The sequence below is a fragment of the Suncus etruscus genome, chromosome 6 (genome assembly GCF_024139225.1).
Source record: "Suncus etruscus isolate mSunEtr1 chromosome 6, mSunEtr1.pri.cur, whole genome shotgun sequence".
Taxonomy (NCBI): domain Eukaryota; kingdom Metazoa; phylum Chordata; class Mammalia; order Eulipotyphla; family Soricidae; genus Suncus; species Suncus etruscus.
The window spans coordinates 48,716,508-48,739,463 of NC_064853.1; the positions used below are offsets into that span (position 1 = coordinate 48,716,508).

Here is a 22,956-nt window from a genome sequence, read left to right on the forward strand (position 1 = left end):
CTACACGTGAGAGGATCTGGGTTTAACCCCCATTAGCCCTGCCCCAGGGCTAGCGACTGTGAGCACTGTTGGATACAGTCCCCACAATTAACAAAACAAACCTGGGTTCCTCGGAAATAATTATTTCTGAAAGGACCTATCCTTACTTAATTTTAGGCTTTCATTTTTTGTTTTTGAGCCAAACCCAGGGGTTACTCCTGGCTATGCGCTCAGAAATTGCTCCAGGGGCCGGGCGGTGGCGCTGGAGGTAAGGTGCCTGCCTTGCCTGCGCTAGCCTAGGATGGACCGCGGTTCGATCCCCAGGTGCCCCATATGGTCCCCCAAGAAGCCAGGAGCAACTTCTGAGCGCATAGCCAGGAGTAACCCCTGAGCGTCACAGGGTGTGGCCCCCCCCAAAAAAAAAAAGAAATTGCTCCTGGCTTGGGACCATATAGGACACCTGGGGATCAAAAATGGTGATCCTAGGTTAGCACGTGCAAGGCAAATGCCCTACTTGGCTTGCACCACTGCTCCGACCCTTGGCTTTCAAGTGGTCTCTTCTCTGACTTAACCACCCATCCTGCATTGTGGGAAGCTTTTTTTGTTTTATTTTGTTTTGGGGCCACAACTGGCAGCGTTCAGGAGTTACTCTTGGCTCTGTGCTTAGGAAATAGCTCCTGGGGAACCATATGGGATGCCGGGGATCAAACTTCTGTCCATCTTGGGTCATCTGCGTGCAAGGCACTCTACTTGCTGTGCTATCACTGAGGCCAATAAATAAATGTGATGCTCTATGTCTGTCCTTTTTGCCCTGACTCATTTTTCTCAGCATGATGCTCTCCAAGTCCATCCAGGTATCAGCAACTTTCATGATTTTGTTTTTCTTTTTCTTTTTAGGTTTTTGGGTCGCACCCAGTGGCGCTCAGGAGTTACTCCTGGTTCTGTGCTCAGAAGTTGCTCCTGGCAGGCTCCGGTGACCATATGGGATGCTGGGATTTGAACCGGGGTCCGTCCTGTATTGGCCACATGCAAGGCAAACATATTACTGCTGTGCTATCGCTCCGGCCCCTATGATTTTGTTTTTCTAATGGTGTGTAGTATTCTATTGTATAGATGTAACATAGCTTTTTTTTTTTTTTTTTTGCGGGGGGTGGTCACACCTGGCAGTGCTCAGAAGTTATTCCTGGCTCTGCACTCAGAAATCACTCCTGGCAGGTTTGGGTGGTCATACAGGATATTGGGGATCGAACCTGGATTGGTCATGTGCATGGCAAATATGCTACCTGCTTTGCTACTGTTCTGGCCCCCAAGTACCATACTTTTGTTTTTGTTTTTTTTTGAAAATCTACTTGTCTGTCTTGGGCACTTACATTGTTTCCAGATTCTAGCTATTTGTGAACAGTGCTGCAACGAACATAGGAGTGCAGAGGGCTTTTCTACACTGTGTTTTGGAGCCAATAGGATCTATTCCCAGGAACACATTGCTGGGTCATATGAATGCTCAATTTCTAGTTTTTGAGGAATGTTCTTAAATGTTTTTCAGAAAGGCTGACCTAGCTTATATTCCCACCAGTAATGAATGAGGGATCCTTTTGTCCCGTATCCATAATAAAACTGGTTCCTGATGCCTTCTTTTTTTGTCCTTTTTTTGGGTCACACGTGGTGATGGTGAGGGTTACTCCTGGTTTTACACTCAAGAGTCACGCCTGGTGGTGTTCAGAGGACCATATGGGATGCTGGAGATTTAATGCAGGTTGGCTGAATGCAACACAAGTGCCTTACCTGCTGTCCTATTTCTCTGGCCCCCAGTTGCTGATGCTCCTTTGGTATATGGTGGTATCTCATTGCTGTTTTAATTTGCATTTTTCTGATGATTAGTGATATAGAACATTCTTTCATGTGCCTTTTATCCATTTGAATTTCTTCTTTTAAGAAGTTTCTGTTCATCACTCTCCCCATTTTTTAATAAGGCTGGATTTTTTTTTTCTTGTAGAGTTCTACTAGTACTTTATATATCTTAGATATTAGTCCTTTATTGAATGAGTGGTAGGAAATAATTTTTCCCATCAGTATGCTGTCTTTGTATTCGTGTAATTGTTTCCTTTGAGATGTAGAGCTTATAATTTAACGTAGACCCATTTGTTCACATTTTCTTTCACTTGCTTACTCAAAGGCATTTCATCTTAAAAGATGCTCCTTGGGCCCGGAGAGATAGCACAGTGGAGTTTGCCTTGCAAGCAGCCGATCCAGGACCAAAGGTGGTTGGTTCGAATCCCGGTGTCCCATATGGTCCCCCGTGCCTGCCAGGAGCTATTTCTGAGCAGAGAGCCAGGAGTCACCCCTGAGCACTGCCGGGTGTGGCCCAAAAACCAAAAAAAAAAAAAAAAAAAAAAAAAAAAGAAAAAAAAAAGATGCTCCTTGGGGCGGAGAGATAGCACAGCGGTGTTTGCCTTGCAAGCAGCCTATCCAGGACCTATTTCTGAGCAGATAACCAGGAGTAACCCCTGAGCACTGCAGGGTGTAGCCCCCCAAAAAAGATGCTTCTTGTTTCATTATTATTATTATCATCATTATTTGTTTGTTTGTTTTGGCCACACCCGGTGACGCTCAGGGGTTTCTCCTGGCTATGCGCTCAAAAGTCGCTCTTGGCTTGGGGGACCATATGGGACGCCGGGGGATGGAATTGTGGTCCGTCCTAGGCTAGCGCTTGCAAGGCACACACCTTACCTCTAGTGCCACCACGCCAGCCCCCATTATTATTATTTATTTTTTAAATAAATGCAGCTGAGTTCAGGGCTTGCTCCTGACTCTGTACTAGGAATCACTTCTGGCAGGGTTTAGAGGACCATATGGGGTGTTGGGAATCAAACCAAAATGGCCATGTCTAAGGCAAGCATCTTATCCACTGCTATTGCTCAGGCCGTCTCCTCCCTCTTTTTTAAATTTTTGGGCCACACTGATGGCACTCAGGGGTTATTACTGGCTCTATACTCAGAAATTGTTCCTGGCAGGCTTAGGGAACCATATGGGATGCCAAGATCAAACCCAGGTTGTCTCACATCAACTGCATGCAAGGCAAATGCCTTACCTGCTGTGCTATCGCTCAGGCCCCGTCTTTCCCTTTTTATTTATTATTTTTATTTTTGGGTCACACCTGGCGGCGCTCAGGGGATACTCCTGGCTCTGTGCTCAGAAATCATTCCTCGGGGCCAGAGAGATAGCATGGAGGTAAGGCATTGGCTTTTCATGCAGAAAGACAGTGGTTCGAATCCCGGCATCCCATATGGTCCCCCGAGCCTGCCAGGAGCGATTTCTGAGCGTGGAGCCAGGAGTGACCTGAGCACTGCTGGGTGTGATCCAAAAACAACAAAAACAACAACAACAACAACAACAAATCACTCCTGGCAGGCTCAGGGGACCATATGGGATGCCGGGATTTGAACCACCATCTGTCCTGGGTCGGTTGCGTGCAAGGCAAACTCCCTACTGCTATGCTATCTCTCCGGCCCCCGTCTTTGCCCTCTTTTTTCTTTGGGTTTGGTTTTTGGGTCACACCCAGCAATGCTCAGGTGTTACTCCTGGCTCTGCACTCAGAAATCGCTCCTAGCAGGGTCAGGGTGGATCATATGGGATGGTGAAATTGAACCACCTTTGGTCCTGGGTTGGCCACTTGCAAGGCAAATGCCCTACCGCTATGCTAGCTCTCCGACCCCTGTCTTTCCCTTTTTATTTGAAATTCCACTAATAGGTATTTAGCGCTGATGGTTTTGGGGAAAGGAATAACTAGAGTAGAAAAGAAACACTTTAGATTGTTCAAGAAATGTATTCGCCAATCTTAAAAATCAAAGATTTATTAATTTATTTACTTATTGATGGTGGTGGTGGGACATATACTTAGCTCTGTGTTCTTTGGTTGTTCTTGGCAGTGCTTGGGGACCCGAGCTCGAGCCTTGTATATGCAAAGCATGTGTTCAGCCTTTGATTTATTTCTCTAGCCTACAATATCAATCTTTAATCTCATCAAAATATCAACCTGGGGGCCATAGAGATAGCACAGTGGTAAGGTGTTTGCCTTGCACTCGTCCAACACAGGACAGACCCCAGTTCGAATCCCAGCATCCCATATGATTCCCCGAGCCTGCCTGGAGCGACTTCTGAACACAGAGCCAGGAGTAACTCCTGAGTGGCCGTTGGGTGTGACCCAAAACAAACAAACAAATCAACCTGGGGGGCTGGAGAGATAGCACAGCAGTAGGGCATTTACCTTGCACATAGCCAATTCAGGACAGATGGTAGTTAGAATCTTGGCATCCCATATGGTTCCTTGTGCCTACTAGGAGCAATTTCTGAGCACAGAGCCAAGAGTAACTCCTGAACACCACCAGGTGTGACCCAAAAACAAAAACAAACAAAAATCAATCTGGGAATGAGATTTAGTGAATGACCACATTTTTTTTTAATTGTAAAAGATTTGATTACTAGGGGCTGGAGAGATAGCTCTTGCCTTCCAGAAGCCTGACTCTGATTTGATTCTGGCATTGCATATGGTCCCTGGCATTGCCAGAATTATCCCTGAGCAGAACCAAGAGTAAGTCCTAAGCACCACCCAAATTCCCTGTGCCCCAAGGAAAAAAGCTGGCACTTCAAATAGAACTTATATTGACAATGTGTCTTTAAAACCTCGTCTCTCACCTTCTGATGTCTCTTTGAATTTATCACTACTTTTTTTTTTCCGCCATTTCCAGGGTTTGAAGATCTTGCCGAAGCCTGAGAACTTGCTCTTTCTCTTTGTGGGAGGTGTTGTGTCTCCTGCTTCCACACTATCCATTACCATGCTGGGATCTGCAGTGGGCTGGCCTACTTCTTCTGCTGTGTGGTGAGAGGAAGAGAAGAGTCCATTCATTATTTTGCATCAGTTTGAAAATGTCCCTTCCCCTCTCTTCCTGCAGTAGTTAGAAAGGCTCAAAGCGATCATGCAGACAGATTCCCTGACATCACATGAACGCCAAATATCACAATCCATGACATAAAAGACTCAGAAGGCAAAGCAACCAAACAAAGCTACATCATTTTAGTACAAAGATTCAACACACTGACAATCTTAAGGAGTTCAACATCTCTTGAAACACAGAGAGCTTCCAACATGCATGAGATCTTTTTGTTTTGTTTTGTTTTGTTTTGTTTTGGGCCATACCCGGCTGCACTCAGGGTTACTTCTGGCTCTGCATTCAGAAATTGCTCCTGGCTCAGGGGACCATATGGGATGCCTGGATCAAACCTGCATTCATCCTGGGTCAGCCGCATGCAAGGCAAACACCTACCACTATGCTCCAGCCCCCACACATGAGATCTTGTTCCAGTGCAGCCAACTCGCTGCCATTCTCATTCAAGTGTCCAGGGAGTTGGGAGGGAGGAGTGTTGACCTCTCCCAGCTAACACTACAGTCTCTCTTCCCAATCACTGAGGCAAGGCAATCCACCACTGAAGCAAGTGAAGCATTATCTGTTCAACAATGTCCTCTCCCTGTCCTCTTTTAGGATACAAAGAGTGCAGGGAAGGGCAATACATTAAGCATTAAGACTTTACTTGTATCTATTTATCACTTTGTCTTCTACTTTGGGTAAAGAGTTTGTAACAGTTTGGAGTAAAGGGCAGAGACATTAGAAAGAGTTCCTTAGGCTAGTGTGATATCCAGGGCAGGGCAATTGCTTGCACATGGATAACTGGGCTCACTCCTGATACCACATATGGTTCCCCAATTCTGCCAGGAGTGACTCCTAAACAGGAGCAAGTTCTGAACACTGCTGAATGCAGCTCAAAAAACAAAACAAAGTGCCCAAACAGGGAGAGAGATTGTTTTTGAAAGCAGGGGTGAAATTCCAGCTTGCCTATCACAATATTGCTTTAGGTATAGTTCTGACTTTAAGATTTAACAAAATGCATAATGGACCAGATCTATGAGTAGTACTGAAAAACTATGAGGCTCTCACAATGATCAGATATGTAGTCTTGTTAGTGGGCTGTAGGTAATAGAGAAAGACGCAGCCAAGACTAGGCCAAAATAATAAAAACAAAAAGCAGGAAAGCAACAAAAAAGCAGGAAGGCAACACAATTCAGCTGTGCACTCCACCTACTGTCCCGGGGTTGTCTGGAGAAGTCTAGAGGAGAAGAAAAGAGAGTCTTGTGGAATAACAGTCCTGGAATTAAGAACCTTCAGAGAAACACAGCGAAGACCAAATACTGCACACTAGTTCACACTTAATTTCAAACAATTCCACGTGCAAGGCAAGACAAGGCAAGGCAAGTAATATTGGGGCTTAAAATATTCACTGAAAATAGCTTTTTTTTTTTTAACCATACTCATAAGTGCTCTGGGCTTACTTTTAGCTCTATGCTAAGGGATCACTTTTTTGCTTTGTTTTGTTTTTTGTTTTTTTTTTTTTGGGTCACACCCGGCAGTGCTCAGGGGTTACTCCTGGCTCTATGTTCAGAAATCACTCCTGGCACGCTTGGGGGACCATATGGGATGCTGTGATTCGAACCACAAACCTTCTGCATGAAAGGCAAATGCCTTACCTCCATACTATCTCTCCTGCCCCAAGAGATCACTCTTGGCAGAGCTCAGGGGACCTATGGAGTGCCAGGGATTAAACCCATATGGAATAGCACAGTGCAAGAGTCCTACCCTATCATCTCTTCAGCCTCCCCCCACCCATCTCTTAATACTCTAGTTATTTTTCTTTTGTTGGGGATGGGGTGGGGAGGGAAGGTTACACCCAGCTGAGCACAGGTTATTCCTTGCTCTGTGCTTAGGGATCACTCCTGGGTCAGAGACTGGGTATTGAAGCTGGGTATGGGTGCTGGGTATTAAAATCAGGTTGGTTGGGTGCAGAGCAAGCACCTTACCCTCTGTACTACATAGCTCTAGTCCCTTGGATTGTAGTCTTACTTGCAAAGAGAAAGGGGAGCTGACACAAAACCTCTTGCTAATCCGATTAAAGAGAATATTTCGGGGCCGGGCGGTGGCGCTGGAGGTAAGGTGCCTGCCTTACCTGCGCTAGCCTAGGAGACGGACCGCGGTTCGATCCCCCGGCGTCCCATATGGTCCCCCAAGCCAGGAGCGACTTCTGAGCGCATAGCCAGGAGTAACCCCTGAGCGTTACCGGGTGTGGCCCAAAAACCAAAAAAAAAAAAAAAAGAGAATATTTCTTTTTCTTTTCTTTTTCCCTTTTTTCATATGATTTTTGGCCACACCCTGTGGCACGTTCAGGGGTTACTCCTGGCTCTGTGCTCAGAAATTGCTCCTGGCAGGTTCAGGGGAACCATATGGGATGCTGGAGATCAAACCCAGTTGGTCCCGGGTTAGCTGCATGCAAGGCAAATGCCCTACCTGTGTACTATTGCCCTGGCCCCAAAGAGCACATTTCACTCAGTTTCTGAGACACAAGAAAAATATCCGTTTGGTTAACAGTAGTAGGAAAATAATATCCTTGTGTAAACTGAAGAAGAAGAAGAAGAAAAAAAAAACTACAGCTGAGAAAGAGAAAAAAAGTACTTTGTAAAGAAAAATCCCTTATAAAGAAAAACAGGGTCGGAGCAATAGTACCTTGCACACGGCTGACCAGGGTTCAATCCCTGAAGCCCCATATCCCACCAGAAGTGATTCCTGAGTTCAGAGCCAGGAGTAACCCCTGAGCACCGATGGATAGGGCCCCAAAACAAAACAAAAAAAGAGAAAAAAGAAAAATAACTCAGGGTTGGAGAGATTACTATGAAACAAATGTGGTTACATCTATGCTAATAGCCCTCCTCTTCCTGTATGTAGAGATTATCACTGAATGTGAAAAGCAAAGAGAGAGAAATACTTTCTTGGAGGGGCTCCACAAATATATTTGATTTTCATGTTTATAAGACTTTTGAAAGTAGATTTGCCTCACAAGCTGTGTGGGTCAGCCACACCCAGTTCTGACCCAGTTCATACTCCAAATTCATGTACTCAAATTCTTTATTCTTTCTCCGGCTCCCTCTCCCTCCCACTCTCCACATCAAAACAAACATTATTTCAATGACTTTCAAATCCGTTTAAATAGTTGGAATCAGACCAGTGGCCTTTTCAAAACACAGAATCTCCAGGAGGTGGGGCCTTGGAATGTTTTCAAAAAAATCTTCCCAGGTGATTCTTATGCTCAGTCAGGTTTGTTAAGACCAATCCTAGATCATTATCTGGAAGGCTCATGCATGTTAAGAGACAGGAGCAGACATTCTCTGTCTGCAACCTAAATCTCTTTGGAAGAATCATCATCTAGAAAACCATGGCAGTCCTGTGCTCCCTACTTGACCCAGTATTCCTGAGGGTTTCCCCTACCTTAAATATACTTTAAGCTAGGGCCGGGCGGTGGCACTAGAGGTAAGGTGCCTGCCTTACCTGCGCTAGCCTAGGACGGACCACGGTTCGATCCCCCGGCGTCCCATATGGTCCCCCAAGCCAGGAGCGACTTCTGAGCACATAGCCAGGAGTAACCCCTGAGTGTCACCGGGTGTGGCCCAAAAACAAAAAAACAAAAACAAAAATATATACTTTAAGCTGGCCCGGAGAGATAGCACAGCGGCGTTTGCCTTGCAAGCAGCCGATCCAGGACCAAAGGTGGTTGGTTTGAATCCCGGTGTCCCATATGGTCCCCTGTGCCTGCCAGGAGCTATTTCTGAGCAGACAGCCAGGAGTAACCCCTGAGCACCGTCGGGTGTGGCCCAAAAACAATATACATATATATATACACTTTAAGCTAAAAGTAATAAAAACATTTGCAGTTATAGTTTTCCATATTTATATTATGTTCTATGTAAACTGGAAAGAAAGTACACTATGGGCAGTAACTGAGTATATGCCAATGAATTCCAGTTGGTTCATCGTGTTATACAAATCGTTATTAACATCCTTTTAAATTTGTTGTCAGTTTACTTGATCAGCCACTCTAAGGTATGCAGATATCTCTACTTATAAAAGTGATTTCTTGGGCTGGAGCGATAGCATAGCAGTAGGGTGTTTGCTTTGCACTTAGTTGATCCAGGACGGAAGATGGTTCAAATTCCGGTGTCCCATATGATCCCCCAAGCCAGGAGCGATTTAGCACATATCTGAGCACATAGCTAGAAGTAACTAACCCCTGAGTGTCACCAGGTGTGCCCCCCCAAAAAAACAACAAAAAAGTGATTTCTCTTTCACATCTGAAGCTCTCATATTAGGCATTTTACAAATGTAAAATTATGATGATATTTAGAACTGTTTTATCTTCCTAATGAATTGACCCTTTAGTCCTTATGAAATTCTCTCCATCACTCTAGTACAGTTTTGCATTGATTTTTTTTTTCCTGGTGGTGCTCAGGGCTTATTTCTGGTCCTGTGTTCAGGGATCACTCCTGGCAGAGCTTGGGAACCATATGGGGTGCTGGGAATAAAATATAAGTTGGGTTTGTACAAGGCAAGTACCCTCTTCACTGGTTCGGGGGACCCTATGGGATTCCAGGGATCAAACCAGGATCCATCCAGTTTGGCTCTGTGTCAGGAAAATGCTCTACTGCTGTGCCTTCGCTATGGTCAGCTGACAATTATTTTTTATTTTTTATAGACATTTTTCTTTGGTTGTTGAACAACACATGGAAGCGTCCTTGGGCTTCTCCCAGCTCTGTGCTTGGGGACCATGTGATACCATGTTTCTGAGTAGACTGAGGTCTATGGCATGCAAGGCAAGCCACACTCATTGTACTATTATTTCTTCAGCCCCGAATCTTTAATGTGCTATACAATCTACAATAGAGGAGTACTTTAGCATTTTGAAACAATCCAAAAATCTTACAATGGTTTTTGTTTTGTTTTACTTTGTTTTGTAAATACTTAGGAGACTATGTAGTGATAAGGATCAAACCTAAGGTTCCTGCATATAAAGCCTTCTAGTAAACTAATTGGCTGCCCAGTTATAATTACTTTGTACTTGAAAGTACTTTTAAATCACAGTACTTGTTTTCTATTTAAAAATCACATCCTATATTGGGGTATTTCTGACCATCATTTCTTTATATCTATTTCAAGCCAAAACAGATTTTTTTTGGGGGGGGTCACATCTGGCAGTGCTCAGGGCTGGCTCTATGCTCAGAAATCACTCCTGGCAGGCTCAGGGTACCATGCCGGGATTCGAACCACCGTCCTTCTGCATGCAAGGCAAACACCATGCTATCTCTCCAGCACCCCCCTTTTGGGTTTTTTTGGCCATACCCGGTGACACTCAGGGGTTACTCCTGGCTCTGTGCTCGGAAATTGCTCCTGGCTTGGGGGACCACATGGGATGTCAGGGGATCAACCGCAGTCCATCCTAGGCTAGAGCGCAAGGCACATGCCTGACTGCTTTACTCCGGCCCCCAAAGCAGATTTATACCTTGGCTTGGAAGTGAGTGGGAGAAAAAAAAAATCCAAGTGAGATGGTGAAGCACTCCTAAGAGAGTGGTCTGAAAACTGAACTTGAATCTACTATTCAAGAGCAGCACACTGTAATTGATATATCAAGTGGTGACGAGGCCAGAGAGCTAAACAAACTGCATGCTTTGCATGCAAGAAGCCAAGGCTTAAACTCTGGCAGTCCCTCAAGCACTGGGGAGCAGCAGAGCCAGGAGGAGCCCATGAGCACTGCGCTAGGCCCAAAATCCAAATAATAAACAAATGCTGACAGATATCCCTCACAAACTAATTTCTTTTCTTTTTGTTTTGGGGCCACATCTGGTGGCACTCAAAGGTTACTTCTGTCTCTGGACTCAGAAATTACTCCTGGTTGGCTCAGGAGAGCATATGGGATGATGGGATGCCAGGGACTGAACCTGGGTCGTTTATGTGTGAGGCAAATGTGCTACTGTGCTATCAGTCCGGCCCCATAAACTCACTTCTTGCCAGAAATGGGGCTCGGATATTCGTGTGTGTGTGTGTGTGTGTGTGTGTGTGTGTGTGTGTGTGTGTGTGTGTGTGTGTGTGTGTGTGTGTGTTATTATGCACACTCTTGCCAGAAATAGAGCTGGGATACTGTGTGTGTATTGTGTGTGTGTACTGTGTGTGTTTATTATGCACACTAAGGAAAACTTGCTTTGAGTCAGAAGCTATTGACCTCAAGGAAATCATGTCAAAAATGGAAGTACTAATTTTTCTTTGGGGGGGGGGCACATCCAATGTTTCTCTTTGGTTACTCCTGGATCTATACTCAGGATCTATACTCAGGAATTACTCCTGTAGGTTTGGGGGACCATATGGGTGCCAAGGATTGAATCCAGGTCAGCCACATGCAAGACAAACGCCCTACCCACTGTACTCCAGCCCATTTATTTGTTTTGGGGCGATATCTGGCTGTACTCAGGGCTTATTCCTCGAAGGTTCAGGGGATTATATGGGGTGCCAGGGATCAAACTCAGATTAGCTGCATGCAAGGCAAGCATTCTACCCACTATATACTATTTCTCTTGATGGCCTGGTCTTGATGGTTTTTGGAGGGGGTGGAGGCTGTTAGAGGAAGAGAATCAAATTGTTATTTTTGTTTGTTTTGTTTTGAGGCCACACCTGGTGATGCTCGGGTGTTTCTCCTGGCCAGGCACTCAGGAGACACTCTTGGTGGTACTTGGGGGATCATATAGGATGCCCTGAATTGAACCTGGGTTGTTGGCCAAACGTAAGGCCAACACCTTATTTGCTGTACTATCTCTCTAGCCCCTTAACCAAATTATTAAAGCTTGAAGTTTCTGGGGAGACCTTGCCCTGTTTAAACTAATCAGACTGTACCACATTCCATAGTCTGGTTTCTTAGGATTGAACAGTATGTCAAATAGTGTTCCTTCTAGAATCTCATTTACAACCAAATTTTTTTGGGGGGTTTGGGCCACACCCGGTGACACTCAGGAGTTACCCCCGGCTATGTGCTCAGAAATGGCTCCTGGCTTGGGGGACCATATGGGATGCTGGGGGATAGAAATGCAGTCTGTTTGTTCTAGGATAGTGTGGGCAAGGCAGACACCTTACCACTTGTGCCACCGCTCCGGCCCACAACCAAAAAATGTTTTTAAATAAATTCTTCAATTGAATCACCATGAAATACACGGTTACAAAGTTGTTCATGATTGAGTTTCATTCATATAATGCACGTTCACTCGTGCATATTTTCTACCAATGATCCCAGTTTCCCTCCTGCCCTTCACCTGTCCTCTTCCCTGCCTACTTCTGTGGAAGACTCTCTCTGTCTCTATTCTTTTAAACACTGATTTGCAATAGTTACTGAAGGGTAACATGCATATCATTTTACTTCTTTCAGCCCCCAATTCTTGTCCAGAGTGATAATTTCCAATCATTGTCATAGAGGTCCCTTCTCTGCCTTAATAGCATTTACCATCTTTGTGGTAAAGACTACCATGGACTGGTCCTCCTAGAACTCATTTCTATTACCTCTGAATAATAATACCATACTATCTTTTTTTGAATATCCCACAAATGATTACAATGAATTTTTTTTTTTTGGTTTTTGGGCTACACCCAGTGATACTCAGGGGTTACTCCTGGCTATGCGCTCAGAAGTCGCTCCTGGCTTGGGGGACTATATGGGACACCGTGGGATCGAACCGAGGTCCATCCAAGACTAGCGTAGGCAAGGCAGGCACCTTACCTCTAGCGCCACCGCCCAGCCCCTACAATGAATTCTTAATCATTCATGTTGGAAGGTGAGGAACAGGAAACTGGAGAACACAGAAAGCCTGGTATTCAGTGTCTTTCATGCCCTTTCTCCTTCATTATATTTGGCAGTGACAAAAGTATGGAACAGGGGTCTTCAAACTACGGCCTACGGGCCACATGAGGTCAGTAGAGGAGTCTGATCCAGCCCGCCAGCAGTGAGCGCTGTTTGGTTGCCAAGATACCGCCAGCATATACACTCAGTGTCACGGTTTCTCAGGGATGACGTCAACCGCCTCCACCCACGGCATGTTGTGTACTGGGAGGGTGGGCGCGAGGGTGGTGTTGAGAGGGACACTGATGCGCCCTTGCGCCTGGCACTTGGTGCGCGTGTTGCTGATGACGTCACTGGAGGGCGCCAGACACCTTTTGGCGAGGAGTACCACATGTGGGTGACTATATGATGTAAAAAGGCGCCTGCTCCACCCCCAGGCAACATGGTGACTGTGTGCTGTGCCTGCCTGTCAGTGAGGTTTTCCTCCACTCCCTCCACTGCCAAAGGTCAGTCAAAAGTGCCATAGAAATAAATTTTTGCCAGATGGGGGGTTCTGCCCGATTGGGCTGTGGGTGACTAATATGATTTTCCCCTTTGGGGGTGATGAGGCGTTCAGTGCTGAAATCAAAGTTAGGGGGTGGGCGGTGGTTGGGAGGTTAGGGGTTCGGTGCTGAATGGCCCATGTGGAAAATTAGGGGTTCGATGCTGAAGCATTTTAAAGGGGTTACATTGAAAGTTTTATATGCATTTTGCAATTCCTTTTCAGTGTTCACATGCTGATTCCGAACATATCAATTTGGGCATTATATAGGGAGATATAACTGAACTATCAAGGACTGAGCTGGTCTGCTTAGAAAAGCCTGCAAGGGGTAAGTGTTCACATCAGGGACTAATGGGGGTTCATACACTGTGTGTATATATACACACGTATTTGTATTTCAAATCAGTTTGGAATCCCTAGGAAACAATGATGTCAAGAAAAAGAAAAATGGACGGCGAGTGTAGGATATTCAAAGAACAGTGGACTTACAATTACTTTTTTATGCGGTACAAAGAAAAAGCTGTGTGTCTGATATGCCAGAATATAGTTGCTGTGTTCAAAGAATACGATTTGCGAAGCCACTATCAAACTCAACATAAAGATAAATATGATTGCTTGGTTGGAGAAGTGAGAAAAGATAAAATATTACAACTGACGACTCAGCAAAATACTTTTGTGAAGCAGAAGCAGTTAAATACTTCCTCACTGCGGGCAAGTTTTCAAGTTGCCAAGCTAATAGCGCGCAATGGCAAACCATTTGTGGAGGGAGAATTTGTTAAAGAATGCTTTATTTCTGTTGCCAAAGAGATGTGTCCAGAGAAGGCCGATTTATTTAGTACAGTGAGCCTTTCAGGAGTTACAATGACACGAAGGATTGGAAATGGGAGAAAATGTGCTGCACCATTTGCAAAACTCTGCAAAGAAACTTTGCTATTTTTCCTTGGCACTCGACAAAAGCAATGATGTTCGTGATTCTGCCCAACTTCTCATTTATATGCGTGGGACAAATGAGTATTTTGAAGTCACAGAAGAGCTTGCTGCACTGCAAAATATCAAAGGTACAACCACAGGAGTGGATATATTTGAAAAGGTTTGTCAAACTGTGAATGGTTTGGAGCTGGACTGGGTTAAACTAGTCAGTGTAACAACTGATGGTGCTCCTAGCATGGTGGGGTCTAAGAGAGGAGTAATTGCTCACATTACACAAGAGATGGACAAACATAACCTGCCTCATCCAATTGCCATACACTGCCTCATCCACCAACAAGCGCTATGTTGTAAATCACTGAAGTGAGACTCTGTTATGAAAATTGTGGTATCTTGTGTTAATTACATTAGAACTCATGCACTAAACCACAGACAATTTCAGGAATTTCTATCTGAGGTAAATGTTGCCCACGAAGATGTTCTGTACCACACAGAAGTCCGTTGGCTGAGTAGAGGGAGAGTTTTGAAACGTTTCTATGATTTACTTCCGCAGATTACAGCTTTTCTACTTTCAAAAAACCAAGAAGTACCAGAGCTCAATGATGCAGAATGGAAATGGCACCTTGCCTTTCTGACAGATATAACAGAGCTACTCAACAGTTTCAATCTGTAACTTCAAGGCAAGGGGAAGCTCATCTGTGATATGGCATCGCATGTGAAAGCATTTGAAGTAAAATTAGGCCTTCTCATCAAACAAGTACAGGAGGAAAACTTCAGTCATCTCCCAACAACTCAAAACCTGTCATCGGACAAACCATTGGTCGCATTCCCAAAGGAACCATGTCTGGCTTCACTAGAATTGTTGCAAAAGGAGTTTCAATTTAGATTCAAAGAGCTTCATTTCCATGAACAGGACATACAGCTTTTTTGTAACCCATTTTCTGTTGAGATTGAAAATGTCTTCACAATTTACCAAATGGAACTGGCTGAACCGCAGAATTGTGACTCTCTGAAAGACGCATTTAAGTCAAGTAACCTTTTGAATTTCTATGCATCTCTCCCCTCTGAGACATATGTAAATATCAGGAACCATAGCACTCAAAATGGTAACCATCTTTGGTAGCACTTATGCCTGTGAACAGACTTTTTCTTTTTTTTTTTTTTTTTGTGGTTTTTGGGTCACACCCGGCAGTGCTCAGGGTTACTTCTGGCTCCATGCTCAGAAATTGCTCCTGGCAGGCACGGGGGACCATATGGGACGCTGGGATTCGAACCGATGACCTCTTGCATGAAAGGCAAACGCCTTACCTCCATGCTATCTCTCCAGCCCCAGACTTTTTCAAGAATGAAACATCTGCAATCTCCAACCAGATCAAGATTAACTGATGCCCACTTGCATCACTTGTTACGGCTGGCAGTGACAAATATGGAACCGGACATTGACCATCTCATTAGCCAAAAGCAGGTCCACAGTTCCCATTGAAATACTGGTGCATGATCTGTTTATTTATAAATGGTTTTCATTTTATTTATATAAGATATGTGCAGTGTGAGTAGGAATTAGTAGTTCATATAGTCCGGCCCTCCATGTCTCTTAGGGACCGTAATCCGGCCCCCACTTTAAAAAGTTTGAAGACTCCTGGTATGGAACATGTTTTGGTTCTTCCTCCATATTCTATACCTTACCAGGTTTTAAAGTATATAAGGTTCATCCATACTCAATTATGTATTTTGTTTGTTTGTTTTTTAGGGTCACACCCAGTGGCGCTCAGGGGTTACTCCTGGCTCTGTGCTCAGAAATTGCTCCTGGCAGGCTTATGGGAAGCCAGGATTCGAACCACTGTCCGTCCTGGATCGGCTGCATACAAGGCAAATGTCCTATCGATGTGCTATCTCTCCAGTCCCACCAGGCTACACCCAGCGGTGCTCAGGGGTTACTCCTGGCTCTGCACTCAGAAATCACTCCTGGCAGGCTCGGGACCATATGTGACGCTGGGAATTGGCTCCAGCCCCCAAACAAATTTTTTTGTTTTTGGACCATGATTCCTGTTGGTACTCAGGGCACCTTGGGGATATTGGAGAAGAAACGCAGTTTAGCTGCATGCCAGGCAAGCAACTTTCCAGGCCCAAATCTTTTTCTAAAAATTCAAAGTATAGGGGATGGGAGCAATAACACATCAGGTAGAGCCTGATGTGTTTGCCTTGCATGTGACCGACCTGGGTTCAATTCCCAGCATCAATTCCACCACTGGGTGTAGCCTCCCCCCAAATTCAAGGCATATAGATGAGCTGATTTATATGTTTTGTGACAAATTATATATTTTCTGTTATGTTTATAACTTAATGGTTTGCCTACTTACATGTTTAGCTTGAAACACTTTATGTAATAATTTTAATAGCATAAGAAATTTTTGTTTGTTTTGGGGCCACACCTGGCACTGCTCAGGTGTTAGTCTTGGCTCTGCATTCAGAAATCACTCCTGGCAGGCTCAGGGGACTATGTAGGAGTCAAGGGATTGAATACTGCGCAGCTGTGTGAAAGGCAAATGCTCTAACCTCTGTGCTCCGGCCCCAAGCAGTGTAAGAAATGTGAAAGTAGGGCCCGGAGAGATAGCACAGCGGTGTTTGCCTTGCAAGCAGCCGATCCAGGACCAAAGGTGGTTGGTTCGAATCCCGGTGTCCCATATGGTCCCCCGTGCCTGCCAGGAGCTATTTCTGAGCACACAGCCAGGAGTAACCCCTGAGCACCGCCAGGTGTGACCCAAAAACCAAAAAAAAAAAAAAAGAAATGTGAAAGTAGAGAAAATTAATTTCTGCTACTTGATTTTTGTAGTCATTCATTTTTTACCTCCTAAAATTAGAGGATTACCTTAAGATTTGAAGAATTGTTTTTAGAAAAGTGCAATAAAAGAACAGAAAGCAAAACCTGCCACTAATGAACAAAGCAGTATTTGCCTAGAGCAGGTCTGTAGTTTCACTTACAATACTGCCTTTCTGACCTTTGGGAAACAGATTTGAGCAAAAAACTCAAGAAGATAGTTAGGAAGAAAGTCTTTCTATATCAGGGGTTCCAAACTTTTTAAACAGGGGGCCAGTCACTGTTTCTCAGAGCGTTGGAGGGCCAGAATATAGCTTTAAAAATAAGGGGCCGGGTAGGTGGCGCTGGAGGTAAGGTGTCTGCCTTGCAAGCGCTAGCCAAGGAAGGTCCGCGGTTCGATCCCCCGGCGTCCCATATGGTCCCCCCAAGCCAGGGGCGATTTCTGAGCACATAGCCAGGAGTAACCCCTGAGCGTCAAATGGGTGTGGCCCAAAAACCAAAAAATAAATAAAAATAAAAATATGAGGGGCCAAGACTGAGAGGAGTCGAGAGACAGAGAGAAGGAGGGAAGTCGGAGAGTGTGGTGCACATCCCACACATGCGCACTGTGGGCCGGAGGAGCAATCAGCTGTTAAGGACAGGCAGTGGCTGCAAAAATACCCAGTAGGCCAAATTAATGTCTTTGGCAGGTAGTATCTGGCCCGAAGGCTGTAGTTTGATGACCCCTGCTCTATATACTCAGGTAGCCTTGGGTTGAGATTCCAACACTGACACTGTGTTTGATTATGGCACAACATGAGGACGCTTTGCTCATGGCAACTTGATGTATGAATATTTTCTAGAAAAATTCCAAGTTGAGCGTTTATTTTTCACAGTGAGCTTTCAGAAAATAATATAATATCCTGTCATGAAACAAAAGATATCCTTAGATATTCTTTTTTTTTTTTTTTTTGGTTTTGGGGTCACACCTGGCAGCGCTCAGGGGTTACTCCTGGTTTTGCGCTCAGAAGTCGCTCCTGGCAGGCATGGGGGACCATATGGGATGTCAGGATTCGAACCACCGTCTGTTCAAATCATCTGCGTGCAAGGCAAACACCTTACTGCTGTGCTATCTCTCTGGAACCTATCCTTAGATATTCTTTTTTTATGTATGTATGTATGTATGTATGTATGTATGTATGTATGTATGTATGTATGTATGTATGTATGTATGTATTTATGGTTTTTGGTCCACACCCGGCGGTGCTCAGGGGTTACTTCTGGCTGTCTGCTCAGAAATAGCTCCTGGCAGGCACAGGGGACCATATGGGACACCAGGATTCGAACCAAACACTTTAGGTCTTGGATCGGCTGCTTGCAAGGCAAACGCCGCTGTGCTATCTCTCCAGGCCCTCCTTAGATATTCTAAAGTTTCAGGGCAGAGCGATAGCACAGCGGCAAACTTGGGTTTGATCTCGGGCATCCCATATGGTCACTAGAGCTTGCCACGAGTAATTTCTGTAATTTCAGAGCCAGGAATAACCCCTGAACACCACCAGTATGGCCCAAAAACAAACACACAAACAAAAAGGAAACAAAAAACATTCTAAAGTTAAACTGCAAGTAGGAAAAGGAGATATATTATTACAACAGTATTCAGAAAAGTCCATGGGAACAGAGAGAGGGGCAGTAATGTTTGGTTGATATTCTATATTTGAGAACAACAGGAAATATTTTTAAAAAATAGTCCACAACAGACCGATTTTTTGTCACTTCTTCCTGATTTCCTGATTACATGCCAAAAGAACATTTGGTGCCTCAGAAACCATTTACTGTTCAACCTAGAAAGGTACAATAAATGTCCCTGATAATTAGGATGCCATATGTTTTTCTTCAAAGCCCTATGAAGTCTTTTACTATTAACCTAGAAACTAGTAATATTAGTAACTATTAACCTACTATTATTTACTCCTACGCTAATACTGTCCTATAGCTACATTACATTTTTATCTAGCGCTGTCCTTACCAATTTTGTTATAGAGACAATACTATTTCTTTTTTTTTGTTTTGTTTTGTTTTTGGGCCACACCCGGCGGTGCTCAGGGGTTACTCCTGGCTATCTGCTCAGAAATGGCTCCTGGCAGGCACGGGGGACCATATGGGACACCGGGGTTCGAACAACCACCTTTGGTCCTGGATCAGCTGCTTGCAAGGCAGACATTGCTGTGCTATCTCTCCAGGCCCACAATATTATTTCTTTTTTTTTTTTGGTTTTTGGGCCACACCCAGTGACGCTCAGGGGACTCCTGGCTATGCGCTCAGAAGTCGCTCCTGGCTTGGGGGACCATATGGGACGCCGGGGGATCGAACCGCGGTCCGTCCTAGGCTAGCGCAGGTAAGGCAGGCACCTTACCTTTAGCGCCACTGCCCGGCTCACAATATTATTTCTTAATATATTTTTTTGTTATTGGTGTCAATGTTCTTGTAGAGGAAGGGAAGGGCACTGGAGGTGCATGGGGTACTAGGATCAAATCTAGGATCTCACATACTGCAGAATGTGTGTTCTATCACTTAATTACATCTCTCATGATAAAAAATTTAGAGTATTTCTCAAACACCCTTCTCAGAACTACTATATTATGCAACAACTAATGAAATAAACAAAATGTCTATTGCAATGGAACCTGATGAAAATATAATGAAAAAACAGAGCAGAAAAATTCCAGACAAAATGGTTTGGTTTAGAATAAATGGTTTAAAAACAAGTAAAATTCTTTGGTTTTATGCCTGATTTTAAGGAGAGATGCGAATGACCTAGTTATTTTAAAATAATCCTAGAAAACACAAGCAACTTTCATGTTGTCAAGAATTACAAAGTACTATTTAATTGTTTTGAGGGACCAGAGCAACAGCACAGTGAGTAGTGTGTTTGCCTTGCATGAGCCTACCCAGGTTCAATCTCCAGCATCCCATATGATTCCTCAAGCCCACCAGGATTTCTGAGTGAACAGCCAGAAGAAACCCCTGAGTACTACTAGGTATGCCCCCCCCCCAAAAAAAAAGTTATTTTATTTTATTTTACTTATTGGTTGATGGGCCACAGTCAGGAATGCTCAGGGGTTACTCCTGGCTCTTTACTCAGAAATCACCCCTGGCAGGCTGGGGAACAATATGGGTGCCGGGAATTGAATCAGGCAGGTCCCTCCTAGGGCGGCCGCATGCAAGGCAAACGCCCTACTGCTGTGCTATCTCTTCGCCCCCTCAACCCCCCAAAAAAAGGTTTTATTTGAGCGAGTCAAGCAGTGGTTCAGTGAAACTTCTGCCTTACAGAGTGAGGCCCAGAGTTCCGGCACCACTATCAGCCACACACACCACAGTTCCTGAAGCTTTACTGTCTGGGACATGGGCAACAAAGTATGTGCTCTTCGAACCATGAAGCTAGCTGTATGCAAGCACAATCTACTGTGCATGCAAGACCTGGTGAGCGTAAGCACTGCAACCAATGATGAACAAGCACCGTAACCACATGTGTGACCCCAGTGAGCACCGCAACCAAGCATGCTGGTGAAGATGTGGAGAGGAATCCTTATATACTGATGGTGGGAATGTCAATCGGTGAAGTCATTATGAAAATATCGTGGAGCTTCTGTGAAATTAATAATAGGGACAGGGATGTGGCTCAGTAATAAAGAGCATACTTGGTATCTATAAAGCCCAAGTCTAATCCCTGGCACTGATACCTCACAAACAAACTACTATTTGATTCAGCAATCCCATGTCTAGGACTATAACGAAAAGTTTCTTCTTTTGGGAGGGAGGCATAGCAGTGCTTAGTGCTTACTCCTGGCTCTGTGCTCAGCGAATTACTCCTGGCAGGCTGAGGGTATATGTGTGGGGACAGATATGCATATGGGGTGCCGGGGATGTAACTGGGTCAGCCACGTGCAGTGCAAGTACTTTACCTGCAGTACTTTCTCTCTGGCTCATAACTGAAAAATCCATCTCAGTGTTACTGCAATCTTATTTACATTGGCTGAGATAAGGAGACAAGCAAAGTGCCCAGAGATCAAAAGATGTGGTATATACTCACAAGAAACTATTTTTATACAACTATAAAGCGAAAATATTGCCATTTGAAGCAACTTGTAAAAAAAGGAGAGGATTGGGGCCAGAGCGATGGCACAGTCGGTAGGGTATTTGCCTTGCACACACTAACCTAAGATGGTCCACAGTTCGATCCTCCAGTGTCCCATATGGTCTCCCAAGCCAGGAGCAATTTCTGAGTGCATAGCCAAGAGTAACCCCTGAGTGTCACCGAGTGTGGCCCACAAAAACAGAAAAGAAAAGAAAAGGAGAAAATCACACAAAAGAACAATCAGGCACACATGTATTGCCTGGGTACACGGTGCCTGAGCACATGTCACCTGCATCTTCGCTCTTGAGATGTGGACTTTCCTACTTTCACGAAGGGTTGTATATCAGGGTTCTCCACCTTTGGAGAAGCCTGTGCTCTCTTTTTTTTTGGGGGGGGGGCCACACCCGGTGACACTCAGGGGTTACTCTTGGCTAGGCACTGAGAAATTACTCCTGGCTTGGGGGACCATATGGGACACCGGGAGATTAAACCGGGGTCCATCCTAGGCTTGCAAGGGCAAGGCAGATGCGAGGGCAAGGTAAAATGCCTTACCGCTTGTGCCACCACTCTGGCCCCTGTGCTCTCTCTTAAGCAAGTTACTGATAACTCTCTATCTCTCTTATTCTTTTTCTCCCCTTCATCAGTACCTCCAAATAAAATCTGTTTTTTACTAAAAAAAAAAAAAAAAAACAAGAATAGGGCCGGAGAGATAGCATGAAGGTAAGGCATTTGCCTTGCATGCAGAAGGACAGTGGTTCAAATCCTGGCATCCCATATGGTCCCCCGAGCCTGCCAGGAGCTATTTCTTTTTTTTTTTTTTTGGTTTTTGGGCCACACCCGGCATTGCTCAGGGGTTACTCCTGGCTGTCTGCTCAGAAATAGCTCCTGGCAGGCACGGGGGACCATATGGGACACTGGGATTCGAACCAGCCACCTTTGGTCCTGGATTGGCTGCTTGCAAGGCAAACGCCGCTGTGCTATCTCGCCAGGAGCTATTTCTAAGCATAGAGCCAGGAGTAACCCCTGAGCGCTGCCGGATGTGACCCAAAAACCAATAAATAAATAAATAAATAAATAAATACCAATCAATATTGGATGCTATCATCTATGTGTACAACAGAAGGAAATAAAACTGATGCCTAGTTAATCAAAACTAGTACACTAATGAGGGTATTGTGTGTTTATATTTTAGGCATTAAAATTAAAAATGATAGTATAGGGGCCGGCGAGGTGGCGCTAAAGGTAAGGTGTCTGCCTTGCAAGCGCTAGCCAAAGAAGGACTGCAGTTTGATCCCCCGGCATCCCATATGGTCCCCCCAAGCCAGGGGCAATTTCTGAGTACTTAGCCAGGAGTAACCCCTGAGCATCAAACAGGTGTGGCCGGAAAAACCAAAAAAAAAAAAAAAAAAAAAAAGATAATATAGTAAAAATAGTATAGGAGCTCAGATAGTTGCTGACTGTTTTAATCCCTGGCACTACACAGAGTCCCCTGAACACTGTTAGGGGTCACTCTTGTGTAAAGGAATAGTCCAGAACATTACTCCTGCAAAAGAAATTCAGTAAAACAGAAGAGTAAGGAATCAATATATTCAATGATTTATCTTTTATCACATGGTTTGCCAAACATCAGCTCAAGGACTACTTCCGACCTGGTGATTGGGGGTTGTGTTCAGCAGTGCTCAGGAGATGATGTGGTACCAGGAACTGAATAAACCCAGGGCTCCCACAGGCAAAGCATGCCTCTTGAACTATCTCCCTAGCCCTAGTAATGTCCATTTCAAAGCTCAAAGTTAGTTATTATATTACAGGCCTATAATTGTAAACAACTGA

At 44.6% G+C, this 22,956-nt stretch overlaps 1 protein-coding gene across 1 annotated transcript in view; it reads right to left on the reverse strand.

The window, feature by feature from the left end:
• Nucleotides 1–22,956, reverse strand: part of PHACTR4 (phosphatase and actin regulator 4) — a 56,795-nt gene that overhangs the window by 30,574 nt on the left and 3,265 nt on the right. The window contains exon 2 of the mRNA XM_049774719.1: nucleotides 4,672–4,848. Coding sequence (XP_049630676.1) covers nucleotides 4,672–4,813 — 142 coding nt within the window. The 5' untranslated portion in view covers nucleotides 4,814–4,848. The remainder of the gene's footprint in view (nucleotides 1–4,671; nucleotides 4,849–22,956) is intronic.